Below are 18,182 nucleotides of genomic sequence, written 5' to 3' on the forward strand. Positions count from 1 at the left end.
TCGGTTAGGTAACAGGGTAAAAATCTTTTCGCACAAAATGGCGCCTCGTTTTCTACTGGCTCAGGGTCGCCAAGATGGAGCTCAAGAAACGCGAGGCGCACGCCGCCTTCCCGTGCTTCGAGAGGACCGGCTGGAACATTCCAGTGGCGCTCACGCTGCAGATTCCCGAGGGGCACATAGCCGTCGCGAATGCGGCCTTGGACGGACAGCCCGAAGTGTGAGTACTGCGAGCACTCCATTTCCAGCGACACAATGCCCTTCGCCCGTGACGTTCACTTGCCTCTGATGAGCTCGTAGTTTTGGGTCATATAATAGCCTTTGATAGCAAACAGGGGCAGTCGATATTACAGTCGACTTTAATAGCAATAAAATTGAGCTGGGAAGGCCACGCAATGCGTAGGACAGATAACCGATGGTCCATTCGAGTTACAGAATGGCGACCAGGCGAAGGGAAGTGCAGTTGAAGACTGCGGATAATTAGGCGGTATGATGAAATTAACAAATTTGGAGGCACCACTTAGAGTCAGGTAGCGCCAGACATCTCTAATTGAATATTGCTGGGATAGGCCTTTGTTCTGTAGTGGAAATAAGCAAAGGATGACGAAGACCCTACAGGCTCTAATCGTAAAGACAATGGCATGGCGCACCTACTGTGCACCGTTGCAACTGCTTGTTTTATTCGTGAGCTAGACTGCGCAAAATTGCTAAGATTGCTTGCACGAAAAAAAAACACCAAAACTCACAAGTGAATTTTTTGCAGAAGCTAACTAATTAACTTTGTTTTCGTCCAACTACTTCAGGGCACACATTGAAATATAGGAATCCCATCCGGTGATTTACAAAGCCTGACGCATTCGCAGCCCAATTTATACACACCAAGGGCGCTATGGCACAAAGCTTTTCCATCTGTTTTGCTGCATTTTCCTGGCATTTAATTTACGTAACTGCCGATGCAAGCATCGATCGTCGCGTACCAGCGTTGTTTGAACAGGCCAATGCAGCATTCTCTTCGTTTAATGGAGGGGACTTTTGTTTGCTTTCGAGGCGAATAACCCGAACGAGATTCGACTAATAATCCTGGAAGCTAGATTGCACAAATGGTATTAAAAAGTTTGAAATACCGTTACGTTACAGCCGCCCAGTTTAGAGATATACGTTACCAATGTAGGCGCTGAACCGCTTTTTTTTTTATCCTGCACTGCAGTGGAGCAGTGGCACATGATGCTGAAATTATCGCGAGGCTTATGTCGAAACTTATCTCTGTTGCCAAAGTCGCTTCAAGTGAATTGCCTCTGAGAGCTCAATGTCTTCAACTGTGCTATCTGCCCCAAGAACAAGAATTGTCGTTAAAGCCCATTATGACAGCCAAGTCATAGTTTGGTAAATTATCAAATACTTCTTTTTGAAAACTTAATAGAAGCAAGTAAAAAGTGAACAGACAGGTATAATTCAATAAATCAGCATCAAACCGAAAATATACACAGAAGCATGAATAGACATTTTTTTTTAGGAAAGACTACACTCCGCCTCCGCCGCGGGACGGCCCGGTATTGCACTACCTTCGGGATCAGTCCACGTATGGAGTGTGCTCAACGCCTGCGTCACCTCCGCCGCGGTTCGCGCGCGGCATTGCACCATCTTCCCGATCGGGCCACGTGCGGGGAGCGCTTAACGCCCGCTTCACCTCCGCTGTGGGTCGGCCTGGGATTGCACTGTCTTTTTTTTATAGGGTTTAACGTTCCGAAACCACTTTCTGATCATGAGGCACGCCGTAGTGGAGGACTCCGGAAATTTTGACCACCTGGGGTTCTTTAACGTGCACCTAAATCTAAGGGCACGGGTGTTTTCGCCCCCATCGAAATGCGGCCGCCGCGGCCGGGATCCGATCCCGCGACCTCGTGCTCAGCAGCCCAACACGATAGCCACCGAGCAACCACGGCGGGTATTGCACTGTCTTCGGATCGGCGAACGTATAGGGAGTGCTCAACGCTTGCTTCGATTCCACTGCGGCTCGGCCCGCGGCATTGCGCCATCTTCGGCATTGGGCCACCTGTGGGGAGGGCTCAACGCCTGCTTCGCTTCCGCCGCGGGTCGGCCTGGCATTGCACTAATCTTCGGATCGGCACACGTATGGGGAGTGCTCAACGCCTGCTTCGCTTCCGCCGCGGGTCGGCCTGGCATTGCACTAATCTTCGGATCGGCACACGTATGGGGAGTGCTCAACGCCTGCTTCGCTTCCGCCGCGGGTCGGCCTGGCATTGCACTAATCTTCGGATCGGCACACGTATGGGGAGTGCTCAACGCCTGCTTCGCTTCCGCCGCGGGTCGGCCTGGCATTGCACTAATCTTCGGATCGGCACACGTATGGGGAGTGCTCAACGCCTGCTTCGCTTCCGCCGCGGGTCGGCCTGGCATTGCACTAATCTTCGGATCGGCACACGTATGGGGAGTGCTCAACGCCTGCTTGACCTCCGCTGCGGGTCGATCCGGTATGAAACTATATTGTGCATCGGTCCACGTATGAAAAATTTTCGTTCTACGCATCATTTGTTCCCGGAGACGATCTGCCAGATCCTGGCCATATGCAGCTTTACTGTAAAATTCGGGAAGAATCGAAGTGGCGCTTGAGCGGCCCAACGTTCGAAGGACCAGAACGTCGCACTTGAGAAGCAGTCACCTATCGGTGTGTTTTAGCACATGAATCGAACATTTTTCTATATGAAATATAATCCAGTCGGTTAATGAGACCACATGTGCGTCCATGCCTCAAGGATTGGAGCTTCAAATGATGAGTGCGATGACGAGGGTAAGAAGTTGCGGTCATATCGGTGCTAACTGAATTAAAAGGTCAATTTTTCGCACTCATTCAAGGTTGTCAATATGGAATGCGTGGAAACGGGATCGTAGAAAAGATTGAGGCATATTCCACTACAGATCGTATAAGAGTTATGTTTGCTATGTTCTCTATGCGCATTCCCACCGATAGCGACATGTTTGTGCGACATTACATCAACTGTAAATGTAGTCCGTTGTGTTGGCGCGCTATGTTGTAGATGTAGTTTTATGTGTATTAGAAAGGCGCACTGTTGTTAGTAAACCTGATCGCTGCGGTTTTTCGCATTGCCATTTTGTATTTAGCATTTCACTCACAGAAGTATGAAAGTGTTGGACAGCTAGTCGTATTGATTATTAGCACTAACGAGATACAAAACGTTGTCATCGGGACAAGAGCGGGCTTTAACAGCTGTGATGGTGTTGTAAACACATAAGAAAACTGACACAGAGACCAAAACTCCCAGGATACCTGTCACTTTCGCATGAATAATTTTACCCAGTGAAGTTGCGAACTTTGACTTTATACGCAAATAGTAAGCAGATAGGTCAGCGCCGTGAGCGAAAGTGCCAAATTAGGTTTTTGTTTTGTTTCGTGCTTTACATCTATTATTGAGAGCTTTTGTCATTGCATATGCAGTACGTTTCTGTTCTTCCTGTAGAGCAATGCGATGATTTTTCTGTGCAGAGGATGTGGTCATGTTTTCCTGTTGAACAAAGGATTCATTTCGCCCTCTCGAGCCGAGTGTATTAACTGTTCCTGTCGAGCAGTGGGCTTGGCTATTCCTGTCAAGAAGAGTGATGAGCTGTTCGTGTCGGAGAGACTAAACGTATTTGATATGAAAATGGTAGGGAGGTTTTGAGAACGCACTGTCGTAAAGGTGCCCACATTTTCTCAGCTCACGCCTGATCATTTTAGCACAGAATCGGCACTTTCACACATGTGCATCGCTCAACGCGATATTTTAGTGTTGCAGTAATTGGTGGAAAGTGTACGTTTATTACGTTCAGTGCGCTGTCCCACTGCCTCCTTAACTAGATTCCCGCCGCGTCGCTCGCTTTTCCCTTGCATCAGTGGTTCCCTTAGTTCCGCGTAAATTCCGTGAGGCGGCACTCGTAGCCTTTTCAACTTCCGGCGGCGGCAGGATGCTTCCACCTGCTCGTTGATAGCGCCGATATGCGTATGCGCCTGGTAGCGAGCGTTCTCACGGGCCTCAGAGACGGTGACAGATGCCATGGTAATCTAAGAGGTCGCAGCACGTGATCTAGGTTTCAGGCGTTCGCCATGAGCAGCGCTCGTTGCCTTTTCGGGGAGACGAGAAAAGGGAGAGGGCGCGGAACCGAGTTTACCGGACCACGCGGCAGGCATCTAGTAAAGGAGGCATTGGCTGACCCGACAACTATAGAATGGCGGCATTCGGGTTCTCCAGTAAGACTAAGTATTATTGCGGAACGTACCATAAATAAAATTCTTTACACGATATTGCAGAGCAAGTTCTTGGAAAAAATAAATCACATTAACAAGAAGGCTTCAAACCCCAACGCATCGAACTACGACGAATAGACGAACGATATATACTACCCACGCGACAGTATCGCAGTAGTAGTACTTGCGCGGGGTGATGATGTCTGTCGTGATGACAAGTTGGTGGCTTTTCTGCTAAATAAAAAATTCTTGGAGGCGTCATGAATTTTTGATTGGCCGGAATGTTTTTGGCTTTTTGTGGTATGGGGTGAGGGGGGGGGGTTGGTGAATCAGAAGGGAATAGAACATTTATTTAAACATTCTCATAATCATATGGTTCTTGAGATGTTGCGAACTTGCTCCACGCATTCATTGACGAGGAACTGTGCAGCACATTCAGATGTTCGCAAGTCCTCATATTGTCAGCAACCTCACTCGTTGCTATTCATGCTAGCACGCGTGAAGCAAATTCAAATCACGCAAGAATACTCGAAAAAATTGGATCACAGTAGCACTTGCAGTAAAGGAACATACGTGCAGCAAAAAAAAAAATTACGGTGGAACTGACCTCACGATGACTGTCGACGGTAATAACGTTAGCACTGGATCAATCCAGTGACAGCGTATTGCCAGCGTCGAAAGGAAGTAGGTATGAGGCGTGTACTGCAGCAGGATTCCTTTTTCGCGCTTTCCTATGAACACTACGGCGTCTGGCGCCAGCACTGCGAAGCCTGCTCACGGCCTCAGAAATGCATGACGCCTTAGAAACGCGTCACGTAGCAAGAAGGCTCCTGAATTGCGCTTCTTTCTGGAAATGCTGCGCCGTGTAGTGGCACTGCTGCGAAGTCCGCGCGTGACCTCCCATACGCGAAGCGGGGCGCGCTGGTTCCTCTGAGCGCTAATTTTTTTCCTTGATTTCCGCATACTCAGTGGCACATACTAGCAATTCAAGTCTGCGAATGGTTGATTGGAGAACGGCGCATACCTAGTACATTCATGGCGCAGCTCGCTGAGGCGGTGTCGGAAAAGGCCTTTATTGAAAAGCGCGTAGCCAGTGCATCTGTGCAGAAGCCTCCTAAAGAGGCGGGCTGCTGTTCTTGAGGAAATCGTGTGACGTGTGTTCGATTGGCACATTCCCAGTGACACACACCCAATTACCGTGTTCAGCGAAGAGGAGCGCACACCTGCTTGCACATACCCAGCGACTCATGTTGACATTAAAAGAGGTTCACTGGAGGCCAGCGCACACCGAGCGGCACATAGCGAGTACTCCAAGTCGGCCTGAAAGTCTTTCTTCGAACAGCGGGGCCTACCCGCTCCTACAGGGAAGTCTGTTGGTGTGAGAGAGGTTCGGTCATGGAAGAGCGGCCCTTATGTGCACGTTGGCACAAACTCTGTGACCCAGGTTGGTCCGATGGTTGGTTCAGCACAGCAGCTCCACGCGGCACCCATTCGACCATTGACTACTCAGAGGCGGGAAAGTGGTTAGCTACAGACATACATGGAAACATGCATAGATAGATATATAAATAGATACAGACAGACAGACACACATGCCGACAGACAGATAGATAGCCCCCAGAAAGTGCGTGAATTATCCAAGGAATGCTAAACGCATTAAAGAGTTCAAAGCCAGCAACAAAGACCAAACATTATGAGTAACACTCTATCCGTCGAACACGCAACACTATGTATGTAGAGCACAAATAGCATGGTGACCACCGCAATGGGGGACGGGGCCAGGTAAGTGTATAGGTAAACCCTGGCGCCATCCAAGTAGGCGCCTTTCCAGAAATCTGGTGGCGACGGCTACGTCCTCGAATGTGAGTCCGAAATGCGTAGTTGAAGGTATGGAACAAGTTACTCCAGTCAGCTGCCTATATAACGCCTCTTCTCAGGTTCAATGCGCGCAGAGGTGGTGGGCTGCGCATACATCCAAAGCTCTTCTAAAAGCACCACTGCCCAGTCGAAGGCCACGTGCTCACTGTTTGTGTTTACGCTTCGCTTCTTTCGATCTTGTTTCTTTCGCACCGAAGAGTTCGCAGAAAACGTATGTTTTTACTTTGCAGGAATGGTAGCATGATTACCGTCAAGTTCAAAGATACGTTGGCCATGCCTCTGGACATGCTTGCCTGGGTGGTATTCCCAGCATCTCTGAAGCGGACGAATGTCCTTCCAGGCGTAAGTACGGAATCGGGATAGTTCTTGTTGCGGTTGTTAGATTTTTGTGCATGTCTCAAATATGGCGGGGTACCGTCTTGAACTTGGTAATAGTGCAAGAGTCAAAGTGAATGCTAGTGACAGCTTGACATCTCGACTAGTGAGTTTGATTGCAAGCGATCCACATTTTTTTTGCCTACCAACGGCATTCGAGTTGATGTGTCTTGGAAGTGCGTGCTCCAATTTTGCAATACAGTGAGACCGTGTGAGCTTGGAATATTTCTCCAGCGTGTAGGAAGCACACACATCCACTGTACTGCAGTTTCTTGTCTCGAAGTAGCGCCTTATTAATTTTTGTCTTAAGAAATATTGTAGTGGCTTTACTAAGGTTCATTAACTTTTATCATGTTTTCGTATTGCTCAATGCAAACGAAACTTGAGTCACTAGTGGGGTCAGTATGATAGAAAGATGTCTAGCCAACAAAAGTTTAGTTTCACTTAAAGGTAACTGTATGGCTGTATTGCTGTTGCAATGAGAGCGCTAAGCTGTTTGCTGTAAGTTACGCGAAATATTTATATTGTCGCTAGAAAGATGCATTTTCTGTACATTAGTGGGACTGTTCAAGAAATACTGGGATACGAGCTTATGTGAATGCGCAACATTTCAATTTTGACTGCTCGGTTCTTCATTCGAGCAATAATATCGTGCTCTTTAACGCTTTTGTGATTCAGTAGAGCACGAGCGTTCGGCTTGATACTATGCTTTGTGGCCAAGCAAGCTCTCATACAAAAGCTCTAGAGATTTTCACGCCAGATTGCTACACACCCTCACATGGTGTTCTACCCACTTGACTTTACTTGTTTTGTGCTTTTGTTTCGTTTTATGGCCCTCCTAAGCTAAAGCTTTATTGTTCCGTTAATTTTGTAATATAGCGTACCTCGGCAGGATGTAAATTCTGGTTAATTTACCTGATACGGACGCGCCATCCACGTACATGAAGCCGTATCTTGCTTATGGTTCTTTTCGTGTCTTCGATTCCAGTAGCTTTTTCGACAGTTAGACTTATTCTTCATCTTATCGTCAGCAGTCTTTCTCCTCTGCTTATCTTGTATTATAATCTGTGCGTCAACTGCAAATAAACAAAAAAGGGCCCATTCCAATCCAACTCAGCTCGCGTGCGTTTGTTTTCCAGAGCGCTGTGTGTTAGCCACAATATATTAATGCCAATCAAATGACCCTGCCTTCATTTATCACTAATGTGCTGCTTCCCACCAGATAAATGGCTGACTTATTATGGTCGTGTATTCATTATTTATAACATTGTAGGGTCCGTTGTCCCTCTTGAACTACAGCTTATGACATTGATACACACTAATATGCCTCACACCTACGTTCAATTAATGAGGACCTTAACCGAGAAGAGTAAGGTAAGTAAGAAGACAAAGGTAATGTTCAACAGCCTGGAAAGGAAGCAATAATTCATGATCGCTAGACTACCCTAGGTCTATGCACTAGTACACATATCTAGATAAATTATTTGCAAAGGATCCTGATCAAGAGAAATAAATTACAGAAGAATAAAAATCAATTGGAGTACATACGGCCTGCGTTACCAAATCCTGACAGGAAGTTTAACCCGGTCGTTTAAAAAGGAAATGCAGAATAATTGCATTCTACCGCAGCTAACTTATGGGGAAGAAACTTGAAGGTTACCAAAGAAGCTCGAGAACAAGTTATGGACACCACAAAGAGCAGTGGAGGGAAAATGTAGAAGCATAACGTGTGAGTAAGAGCAGTGCGAATCAGATAAATCGGTTCATTAATAGCCGAGATAGAAATATTTCAGTGCCGTGAACCCATGATTTGAGGAACCGGATACCACTGTCAAGAAAGACCCTCTATACACTTAACAAGGGTAGGGATCAGAGCTAGATGGTACGGCGTCATTTTCCTTAAGGCAGGTCAAGCGCGAAAAGACACGGACGGCGAAAAGAAATCAAACAGCTTTGCATCGAACTGGTTGGACATGCGCACAAAAACACGGATGGCGAGAAGGCAGAACGCTGCTTCCACCCACTGCCTATTTAGTGGAGGTCAGTGCTTCCAACTGGTTAGAAGTACGGCTCTTTGCCTTTGTGCGCTTGACCTACATTGAAGGGCCCTTCACCAGGTCCTATAGCAAATTTTGGTTATACGCTGGAAGTGGTTACGTGTCCTTTAGGGAGCTTTCTGCCGCAAGAAGTTTTCAAATCAAATTAATAGACGAGATAGCAATATTTCAGTGCCGCGAACCCATGATTTTAGCAGGCGGGCTCCACTGCATAGCGAGGCTCCCTTTCCACTCGCCCCGTCTAGCCTTTGCAAGCGAAATTCCTTCCCCGAGTTCTCCTATGCCGGAGCTCGAGGATCGCGTGAAACATACGTAACGGGCCCCACCTTCACTTTCTTTTTCTCCTCGTTTTTTTTTCTTTCTTTTTTTGCCGGCGCTACGCATTTGCGCTGACCGCGTCGCGCGCGAGCTGTTGTCTCGTTCGCGCAGCGCACGATTTGGCGCGCAGTGCACAAGGAAACATGACTAGCGGTATAATTCAGTGCTACACGAGTACTGAGGCTGAACAAGCGGATCGCAGAGCGTGATCACCCGCTGGAGCACGGTAGAAAATGTCACTTTCGGTACCTATGCACGTGACGGCACGACCGTGGAAACGAGCAGACGAAGCGGAAGTACATCTCTCTTGCTTTGGCGCTAAGTAAAACGAAAAACACAAACGTTCCGTTTGGGTCCTTTATTATTTCTCTTAGTTTGAATTCGTCAATTAAACGAATACATCGCACAGATAACATATGTTGTCTTGAATAATCCGCGAGGTCACGTGTCACCACGAGCGACGTCACACTGCGGACTCAGCCATTACCTCCTAGACAAGTTAGGAGGTAATGCTCAAGTACGATAGGCGCAGGGACGCGGCTAAGTCATCCTCCGGTTTGGAGCGCGGCGCCCGCGAGGAAAAGGAAAAACGGCGTTCGGTTTGAAATTTCTGATCTTTCCGAGGCGCGTAGCGATATAATACTTTGCAGACACGATCGTTATCGCGCAATGTATGCTCTGCGCTTGTCAGCTCAATACGGCGAGAACGGGTGAGGGGCTCTTTAAGGAAGGAAAATTTCTCCACTCGCCCCTTGAAGCCTCCGCAAGCCAATTTCCTTCCCTGCGTTCTCCCAAACCGCAGCTCGAGAAACGCGTGTCGCATACGTCACGGGCCCTGCGTACATTTCTTTTTCTCCTCGCTTTGTTTTTTGCGGCTCGGCGCACTTCCGCTGACGGCGTCGCGTGCGAGCTGTTGGGATTGTCTCGTTTCGCGCAGCGCACGATTTTGTGCGCTGTGTAAGAGGACGCCTTACTGGCGGTATAAGCCAGTGCTACACGAATACTGAGGCAGACACAAGCGGATCACAGAGCATGATCGCGCGCTGGAACTCGGCAGGAAATGACAGTTTCGTTGTCTGCGCTCGCGACGGCGCGACGTGGGAACAAGCAGACGAAACGGAAGTACGTTTCTCTCGCTTCGATGCGGAGTAAAACAAAACAAAAAGAAAGCACCGCAGACATCCGGTGTGTGTGTTTATTTATCTAAACTTTATATCGTCTACTGTGGCAGCGGATGACACACATAACACATGTTTCTTTGAATAATTCTCGAAATCACGTGCCGCTATGAGCGTCATCACAGCACTGCCGTGTACCTAGACACGCTTGTGCTATATGCGCCGACTCTGCGGCTGGGAGCGCGGCGGCCGCGAGGAGAAGGGCAAGCGGCGGTCGGTTCGAAATTTCAGCTCTTTCCGCGCCGCGTGGCGATGTAATACTTAGCAGACACGAAGCTCAAGATGGCCAGACCTGGAGGGGGGCCCCTTAACAGAAACAAATGGAGCGAGTCAGGCCGTGTAATAACCGCTGGACATAGATTCACAGAATAGGTGCCGAGGGAAGCGAAGCGCACTCGAAGACGGGTGAATATTAGTTCGGGTGATGAAATTGGGAAAGTTGCAGGTGCAAGTCGGGATGAGGCAGCGCAATACAGAGGTAATTTCGAATTCCTGGGAGAGGGCTTCGTCCTGCAATGAAAATAAAGACAGGCTGATGATGACAATGACGATGATAATGACCTACCTTCAATTCGCTACTGTACTTCTTGACGATCATCCTGTTCTAAACGTCCTGTAGGATATCTGCAATCTCCTTGTTGGCCACAACGTTTTGTATGCGACTATTGCTAGTATCTTCAAGAGCGGCTCTTACAGCTTGGTTCGAGACAATGGTTAACCATAGCAGCGATAGGGGCTATGGTTATCTGTTATACCGAGCACTGATTTTGCAAGTGTTCGAAAGGCAAATAGATACCCAGCATTGCGCGTGTCTTAAAATGAGAACTGCTTGAGACACACACGCTTGTACTTAAGGTTTTACACTGGGTAATTAAAAAATTGTTTTCACTTAAGTTACAATATTTTTGCGTCGCATCACTATTTACCAACACGTCATCCAAGCTTTGTTTCTGTTTGCAGAAGATAGCCATCTACACACAAAATAAAAATGCGGCCCTGACGGCGTCCGCCAAGAATGCCTTCGAGTTTCTCGCCAAATATTTCCAGGACCCCGCGAAAGAACTGATCACAAAGATTGGTGCGTATTGAAACTATTTTGCCGGAGTTTCCTAGGTTAGGCTATGCTAGAATTGCTGTTACGGTAAAGTGTTTACTTGTACAGCGTGCATTACTGGGCAATGTCTTGTGTACATCGTGTACGGAACAGTGTAACTGCTTCGAAACGTGCACGTTTCGAAGTGATGACGCATTGAGTATCTGCGCTGACGCTATGAACATAACACGAATAACTCAGTCGTACGATAAAATATTTTGTGAGCTAGCGGCACTAAAAGTGGGAGAAAAACATAACAAAACAAGACACCGCACTGCTTAACTAATAAAATTTTTATTACAGGTGACGTGATTTATAACCCCTCAATTATTGTGGAAAATAAATATGCAGATATAAACCATGTGCACATAAAGCTCTTAAAAAAAGCAACGGAATTTGTCTCACGATGACTGTCTACAGTAATGCGTTTAGCATCGGGTCAATATAGCGACCGAACGTATGCCACCGTCGAAACGAGCTATGCGTGAGGCGCGTGCTGCATCGGGATTCCGCTTTAGCGACGACACCTAGCGCTGCCGCCGCGAATGCTGCGTTCGAAGCGCCTGGCGCGCCGGTACATGCGAGCGCTAAGAATCGCGTCATGCGGCAACCAATCTCTTCTCTTGCACTTCGATGGATGGATGTTATGCGCGTCCCCTTTGGAACGGGGCGGTGGGTTGCGCCACCAAGCTCTCGCTATTATACCGCCTAACGTTCTACCTAGGTTAAACAACAACAACAACAACAAAAAAAAAAAGAAAAAATACGATATGAACTATCCCACCCAAATTTTCTGATCCCCTATTTCGAACTGTGCTTTTGTATGTCTCCGTTTTTGTCGTTTCCCTACTTTTCTTCCACCAATCCTCCAATCGCCTCTTACTAATGCCTATTGCGAACATGTTTACTTTTCCACTGCTCTTGCTGAACCCAAGTGCTTCAAGGAGTCCAGGGGCGCCTAAATCGACCGCTGGGTAGACTTCTTCACATTCTAATAAAACAGGCTCCATAGTCTCCCTAGCTTTACTGCAGCAAGCACATGCTTCTTCTTCCGTGTTATATATCGCTTTATAGGTGCGTGTTCTAAGGCATCCCGATCTCGCTTCGAAAAGTAATGAGCTTCCCTTTGACTTATCATAAATTTTCTTTCCTGATTTCGTTTTTTTCCTCTTAAGTAGTTACTCATGGCAGGTTCCTTTTTCATTGCCGCCACCCATGAGATTATTGGAACCTCTCTGGCTTTCCGCTAGACCTACAGGCCACATACTTGCTGGTAAGCTTCCTAGTTCTTTTCCTCTACTGTGAATCAATGTTTTTCCTGTACAGATACATCAACACTCTCCCAGCCCATTTACCTTCTGTAGACAGCCGAGCAGCAGGAAACGAAAGAGTGCTTTATTGCGAGAAGCACGTGTGTTTATACACAGGCAGACCAGGCTTGCGCATGCGTATCAAAATATTCTTGATGACGTAGCCACTGGTCACATCTTCCTTCCTTTGAGAAAAAAAAACGAGATTGTACTAAAGATTGCACAACCAACTAATAAGTCAGTTTGCACAGCTTCTACTGAACTGTTTATGTGTGGCGTTCTGGGAGAGGATACCGTTGCGTCTCTCTACGCTGTCGTGTGCTTCTACGGAGCGCCTCTTGAGGTGCTTGTTGCTCGGTGTTGCTCGGCTGAGGGGAGGACTGAGGGGTCGCTATCCTACACTCGTTCTGCGGGGGGAAAGCTTGTCCTTTTGATCTGAGGTGCTCCCTCGTGCGTCGTAGATGCTGCCCATTCTCTGTAGCAACGACACAAGAGCGCGGTGTACTTCCCGGGCCTATGACAACTGCTGGTGCCGATGTCCTGTGTGTCGTATCATAAACAGTCCCCGTGGAGCCCCTGTGAATATCCGGTTGACTTCGCATTGTTCTGTTGTAGAATACGCATTGTTTGCGCCTTATTTCGTCGAGTCGCTTTCGGACAATTTCGGTTGGCACGGTTTGTGGTTCGAGGTGGTAGTCAAGTACTGGCAGTTTAGTCCTCGTCTGACGTCCCATGAGTCGTTGTGCGGGCGACTTCAGGCGGTCGTCCCTTGGCATGTTCCTCCATTCTAGCAAGGCACTGTAGAACTCCAGCGTTCCATACCGGTACTTCTTGAGCAGTTTCTTTGCTTCTCGGACGGCCCTTTCAGCCATGCCGTTAGCGCGAGTGTAATGCGGACTGGAAGTCTCGTAAACGATGCCCAACTGTGTGGAAAAAACGCGGAAGCACGCACTATTGAACGGGAGGCCATTATCACTGCATGTTTTTGCTGGGATGCCATGAGTGACGAAAATCTGCATGCACACGTTTGTCAGCGCTTCTGCTGTTGTTCGACGCATCTGCTTGATCTAGAAAAAAAAGAAAAGAATAGAAATCTACCATCACCAGGTACTCATCGCTCTCGTGGTAGAAACGGTCGACTCCGACTACTTGCCACGGCAGAGTAGGTATGTCGTGACTAAGCATGGGTAACCTGGCGTTCCTGTTCTTGCACCTTTGACAAAGTAGGCAAGTCTTCGCAAGAGCTGCAATATCCGCCGACGTGCCAGGCCAGTACATTACTTCTTTGGCTCTTGCCTTCATTTTTTCTTCACCCCCGTGTGCCGCGTGGAGTAGATGAAGTACCTCTTGTCATTTTGTGGCGGGAATGACGAGTTTGTTGCTTCTTAGGAGGAGACGGTCTTCGGCATGTAGTTCGTCGCGGTAATTCCAGTACGCGCGTACGGCCTCGGATGCCTGTTGCTTGCTCTCGGGCCATTCGTTGCTTGCGTAGCTACACAATTCAGTCATTGTTGCATCTTTCAGTAGATCTTCACGGATTCCCTGCAGTTGCCGATCGGAGACTGGAAGCGAAGAAAGAGCATGTACTTGAAAATCCATCGATTCTTCCTTCAGCTCAGTCTTGTTCGGAAAGCGTGACAGCGCATCCGCTAGGAACAGTTCTTTTCCTGGCTTGTAGGTCACTCTTATAGGGAACCTCTGAAGAGCGAGTCTCATACGCTGCAAGCGTAACGGGCACTCGCAAAGCTGTTTTTTAAATATTGACTCTAGGGGGCGATGATCAGATTCGATGATGACCTCTGGCTGCCCTAGCAAGTAGTCTTCAAACGTTGCGCAGCCGTGAACAATGGCTAGCATTTCTTTCTCGATTTGCGCATATTTCTTTTGCGCTTCGGTAAGCGACCGTGATGAGTAGGCGATTGGGTGTCCGTTTTGCAGAAGAACTGCCCCCACCCTTTTCTGGCTTGCATCTACTGACAACGTCAGCGGTATTCCTTTCTCGAAATAGGCGAGAACAGGTGCATTTGTTAGACAGGCGCGAAGGCCTTGGAAACATTCTTCGTCTAGCCTAATTTGCCAAAATCCTGATGACGCATCTAAAGTTGAAAAGTACTTTGCCCCATGCAGGCGAGGAACAACGTCTTCTAATGTCGACATATGATAGTGCTCTCAGTAAGGCCTTGTTCAAATCCGAAGGATCTAAACAAATGCGTACTTTGTCGTTTCTAATCACTACGACCATGTGACTTGACCAGTAAGTAGGTTCAGTTACCTTCGCAATGACGAGGTTGCGCTCCAGTTTATCGAGTTCCTGTTTCACGCGTTCTTGAAGAGCAACCGCCACCCTTCGGGCTGGCTTGACGCTGCCTCGTGCTCCTGGCTTGAGCTGAATGTGGTACGTAACACCCTTCAGTTCTCCGAGGCCTTGGAATACATCACCAAATACGGCACTTGGGTCCTGCATTGGCCGCGCGTCGACTCAGCGTACGCGGATTATCAGTCCCAAGCGTTCTGCAATATTGCCGCTGATTGTTGCTGGAGCGGCCTGGGGTACAATAAACAATTCCGCTAGGCAACTGTGAGCCTTGTAAGATGTAGTCAAGGTGATTTTCTGAAAAGCCGTTTGCTTGTGGCCGAAGAAGGCACGCAAAGTGGTCGAGCATGGCTGTGCCGACTGTGTAGATAGTTTTCGGAGCATCGTCTCAGGCATGATGCAGCAGTTGGCTCCCGTGTCGATGGTGCAGTCAACCGCCGCTCCTGCGATAATAATTTACGCCGACCAACGGTCCTCACTGGCGATAGCATATGCTTCTAGGTGTGAAGGAAGTATTCTTCGTCCTCTCCTAAAACAACCTGCTGGACTTCGCATGACGCTGACCTTGATCTTTGTTGTGTCCGACGGCACATTCGAGCGGAATGATTGCTTCTACCGCAGTTGTTGCAGCGTTTGCCCTGAGCCGCACATTTCCCATTTGTGTGCTTTTCAAGAGCACAGTTGGAGCAAGGCGTTGCTCTCGCTTTTATTGCGGCGACTGTCGCGTCGGCCGTTCTAGCTCGGATTTCTCGAAGTTTTACGCGGGTTTGTTCTCGTGCGCGGCACATTTCTACTGCTTTTGAAAATGAGGGGTTTTCCGAGAGGAGTTTCTGCTGGAAGTCTTTATCTCTGATGCCGAGAATTTTTCTGCTTCGTATCAGCCGTTCCTTGAGCTCACCGAATTCGCATCTGCTCGCGAGAATTCGCAGTTCCGTGAGCCAGTCATTAAAGGACTCTTCCTCTTGTTGGTACCTGGAGCCAAATCGGAATTCGTTAAAGGTTAGGTTCTCAGATGGCTTGTAATGGGCCTCGAACTTTGCTAAAAAGATTTTGAGGTCTTTCTTCTCGTCTTCGCTGTCGAACTTAAAAGCATAGTACGTTCGTCTCGCGTCTTCGCCTATTGTCATCAGAAAAGTGGCGGCTTGAACTTCCTTAGGCTGCTGGGTAAGTCCCGTCGCCGTAGCAAAAACGTCAAACTCACTTTTCCATACGGTCCAGTTGTGAAACATGTCTCCAGTCGTATCGAGTGGCCTTGGTGGCTGTAGCAGAGTCGACGCCATTCTTGCAAGGGGCGTTTGTAGTCGGTCCGTGGAATGATTCATTGCCGACTGGCGGCGGTAGCAAAACGAACCGCCGTCCCTACTTCTGACACCATGTAGACAGCCGAGCAGCAGGAAACGAAAGAGTGCTTTATTGCGAGAAGCATGTGTGTTTATACACAGGTAGACCAGGCTTGCGCATGCGTATCAAAATATTCTTCATGACCTAGCCACTGGTCACACCTTCTTCCATATTCTTCAGCCGTTCTTCATACTCAATTTCACTGCGAGCTTCCCTCACTTCAAAACTAATCCAGCCCATATCACCCTGCACAGCTTCATTTGCAGTCTTTCCGTGAGCGCCCAATGCGAGACGACCCACTGACCTTTGGTTACCGTCGAGTCCTGATTGTACCCCTGATTTAAAGCAAACAACCGCATTTCCAAAAGTAAGTCCTGGAACCATCACACCTTTCCACATTCCTCGGAGGACCTCGTACCTATTATATCCCCATAGCGCTCTGTGCTTCATTACGGCTGCATTTCTCTCCCCCTTCACTGTTATTGTTTCTTCCTGTGTTTGCATATATCTATTGCCTTAGTTTATCCATATGCCAAGATATTTATATTCTGTTACCCGAGGTATTTCCTGGCCCTGTAACTTCACTGTCTGTTCACTCTTTTCACACGCTGCGCCATCTGGTGGCGATGCCGAGAAGTCCGTAGCGCGCAGGTGCCGACGAAGGCTACGCCCGCTAGCCGCACCGCCAGTGGCACATACTCGGTGATCCAAGTTGGCGAGATGTTTATTGAGAAGTGGCACATGTCCCGTGCATTGATGGCGCAGGTCACCTAAAGCGTTGGAGTGAAAGGCGCTCACTGAAGAATGGGCACTTATACAGCCAGTGCATTTGTGATGCAGGCTTCTAAAGCGTCCGCTTACTGCCCTCGAGGAACCCTGCGACGTGCATTTGATTCCACCCAGCATCTCTTTCGTCATCGTAGAGCGGCAAATTCTCAGTAGCACAATTTAGCTAAGTTATTGTCAAAGACGTTCACTGAAGCGCGGCCCACACTTGCTGACCCATGTTGGCGTCAGGGCTTCGCTGAACCGCGGCACCTGCCAAGTTCAGCATCTACAGTAAGCCATGCCGGCGTGAAAAAGGTTCGTTGAAGAGCGGCAAATATGTGTCGGTCCCGTACGTGAGTACTGGTAAGACACAGCTGTTATACACTTTTCTGTTGAGGGATAATGGTAACCGGCTGTTCATGATCTCACAATGCGAGGTGCTAAGTGACAGAAGTTGGTCCAACGGTTGGTTTCACAAGCGGTGTCTTATGCACAGAGAGCCTATTTGGTATACCTATGCTTGCCAATGACCTAAGTAGGCGGGAAAATGTTAAATACGAACGCGTATAAATTCATAAAAAACACCCGAAATGTGCACGAACTACCCTGAGGATGCTAACGGAGGCTTTACCTATGGATAGATCGCATCCGTTTGGGATTACTGTAGTTTCACCCATGTCACATACTGTCTCACGCGTAGCTTAAATTGTACCGAGTTTTAAATCCATCTGTGTATCTTCTTTCTGCTTCTTTGTAGGGGATCTAACCAGCTGACTGGCACAATAAAAGATTGAATGCCGGCGCAGGCCGTACATTGTCCGTGTGCCGTGCTTGCACTGGTTGCTCTTTGTTAAGAACATGCTGAAAATACTTTAAGTAAAGAAGTGTGATTTGTTATTTCGTTAGCAAATAAATCCTCTCTGACGGATTCATTACGTGCATGTTGCAACACATTATTTTTGGTGTTCTTAAACCACACAGCAGTTTCATTTTCATCTTCAGGCTTAGACGTCCTTGGCACGAGACTAGAAATTGAACGGGCGTCGCAGTCACGGTACATTTGCAGATTTTTTTTCTTGCTTGCACAATATGTTCCCCAAGAGCAGAATTACACAGGGGTTTGTATATGAAAAACGTATTGCCGCCGCCTCAAAAATGTCAGGCCAGCTAAATTGCAATAGGTTACGGTGCTAAAGTGCATTGAAAGCGCTTCCAAAGCATTTTTTGCCACTTGTGTAGTTATTCACTTTCAAACAGACATTTAACCAGCCGTATCTACTTATTGGCTTTGG

At 48.0% G+C, this 18,182-nt stretch overlaps 1 protein-coding gene across 5 annotated transcripts in view; it reads left to right on the forward strand.

Moving 5' to 3' along the window:
- LOC142590620 (uncharacterized) overlaps positions 1 to 18,182 on the forward strand; it is a 328,406-nt gene that overhangs the window by 41,601 nt on the left and 268,623 nt on the right. For all 5 annotated transcript variants that reach the window (XM_075702951.1, XM_075702953.1, XM_075702954.1 and 2 more), the window contains exons 4-6: positions 65 to 217; positions 6,367 to 6,478; positions 11,025 to 11,142. In XM_075702951.1, coding sequence (XP_075559066.1) covers positions 65 to 217; positions 6,367 to 6,478; positions 11,025 to 11,142 — 383 coding nt within the window. The remainder of the gene's footprint in view (positions 1 to 64; positions 218 to 6,366; positions 6,479 to 11,024; positions 11,143 to 18,182) is intronic.

This window comes from Dermacentor variabilis, chromosome 8 (genome assembly GCF_050947875.1).
Source record: "Dermacentor variabilis isolate Ectoservices chromosome 8, ASM5094787v1, whole genome shotgun sequence".
NCBI classification, from domain to species: Eukaryota; Metazoa; Arthropoda; class Arachnida; order Ixodida; family Ixodidae; genus Dermacentor; species Dermacentor variabilis.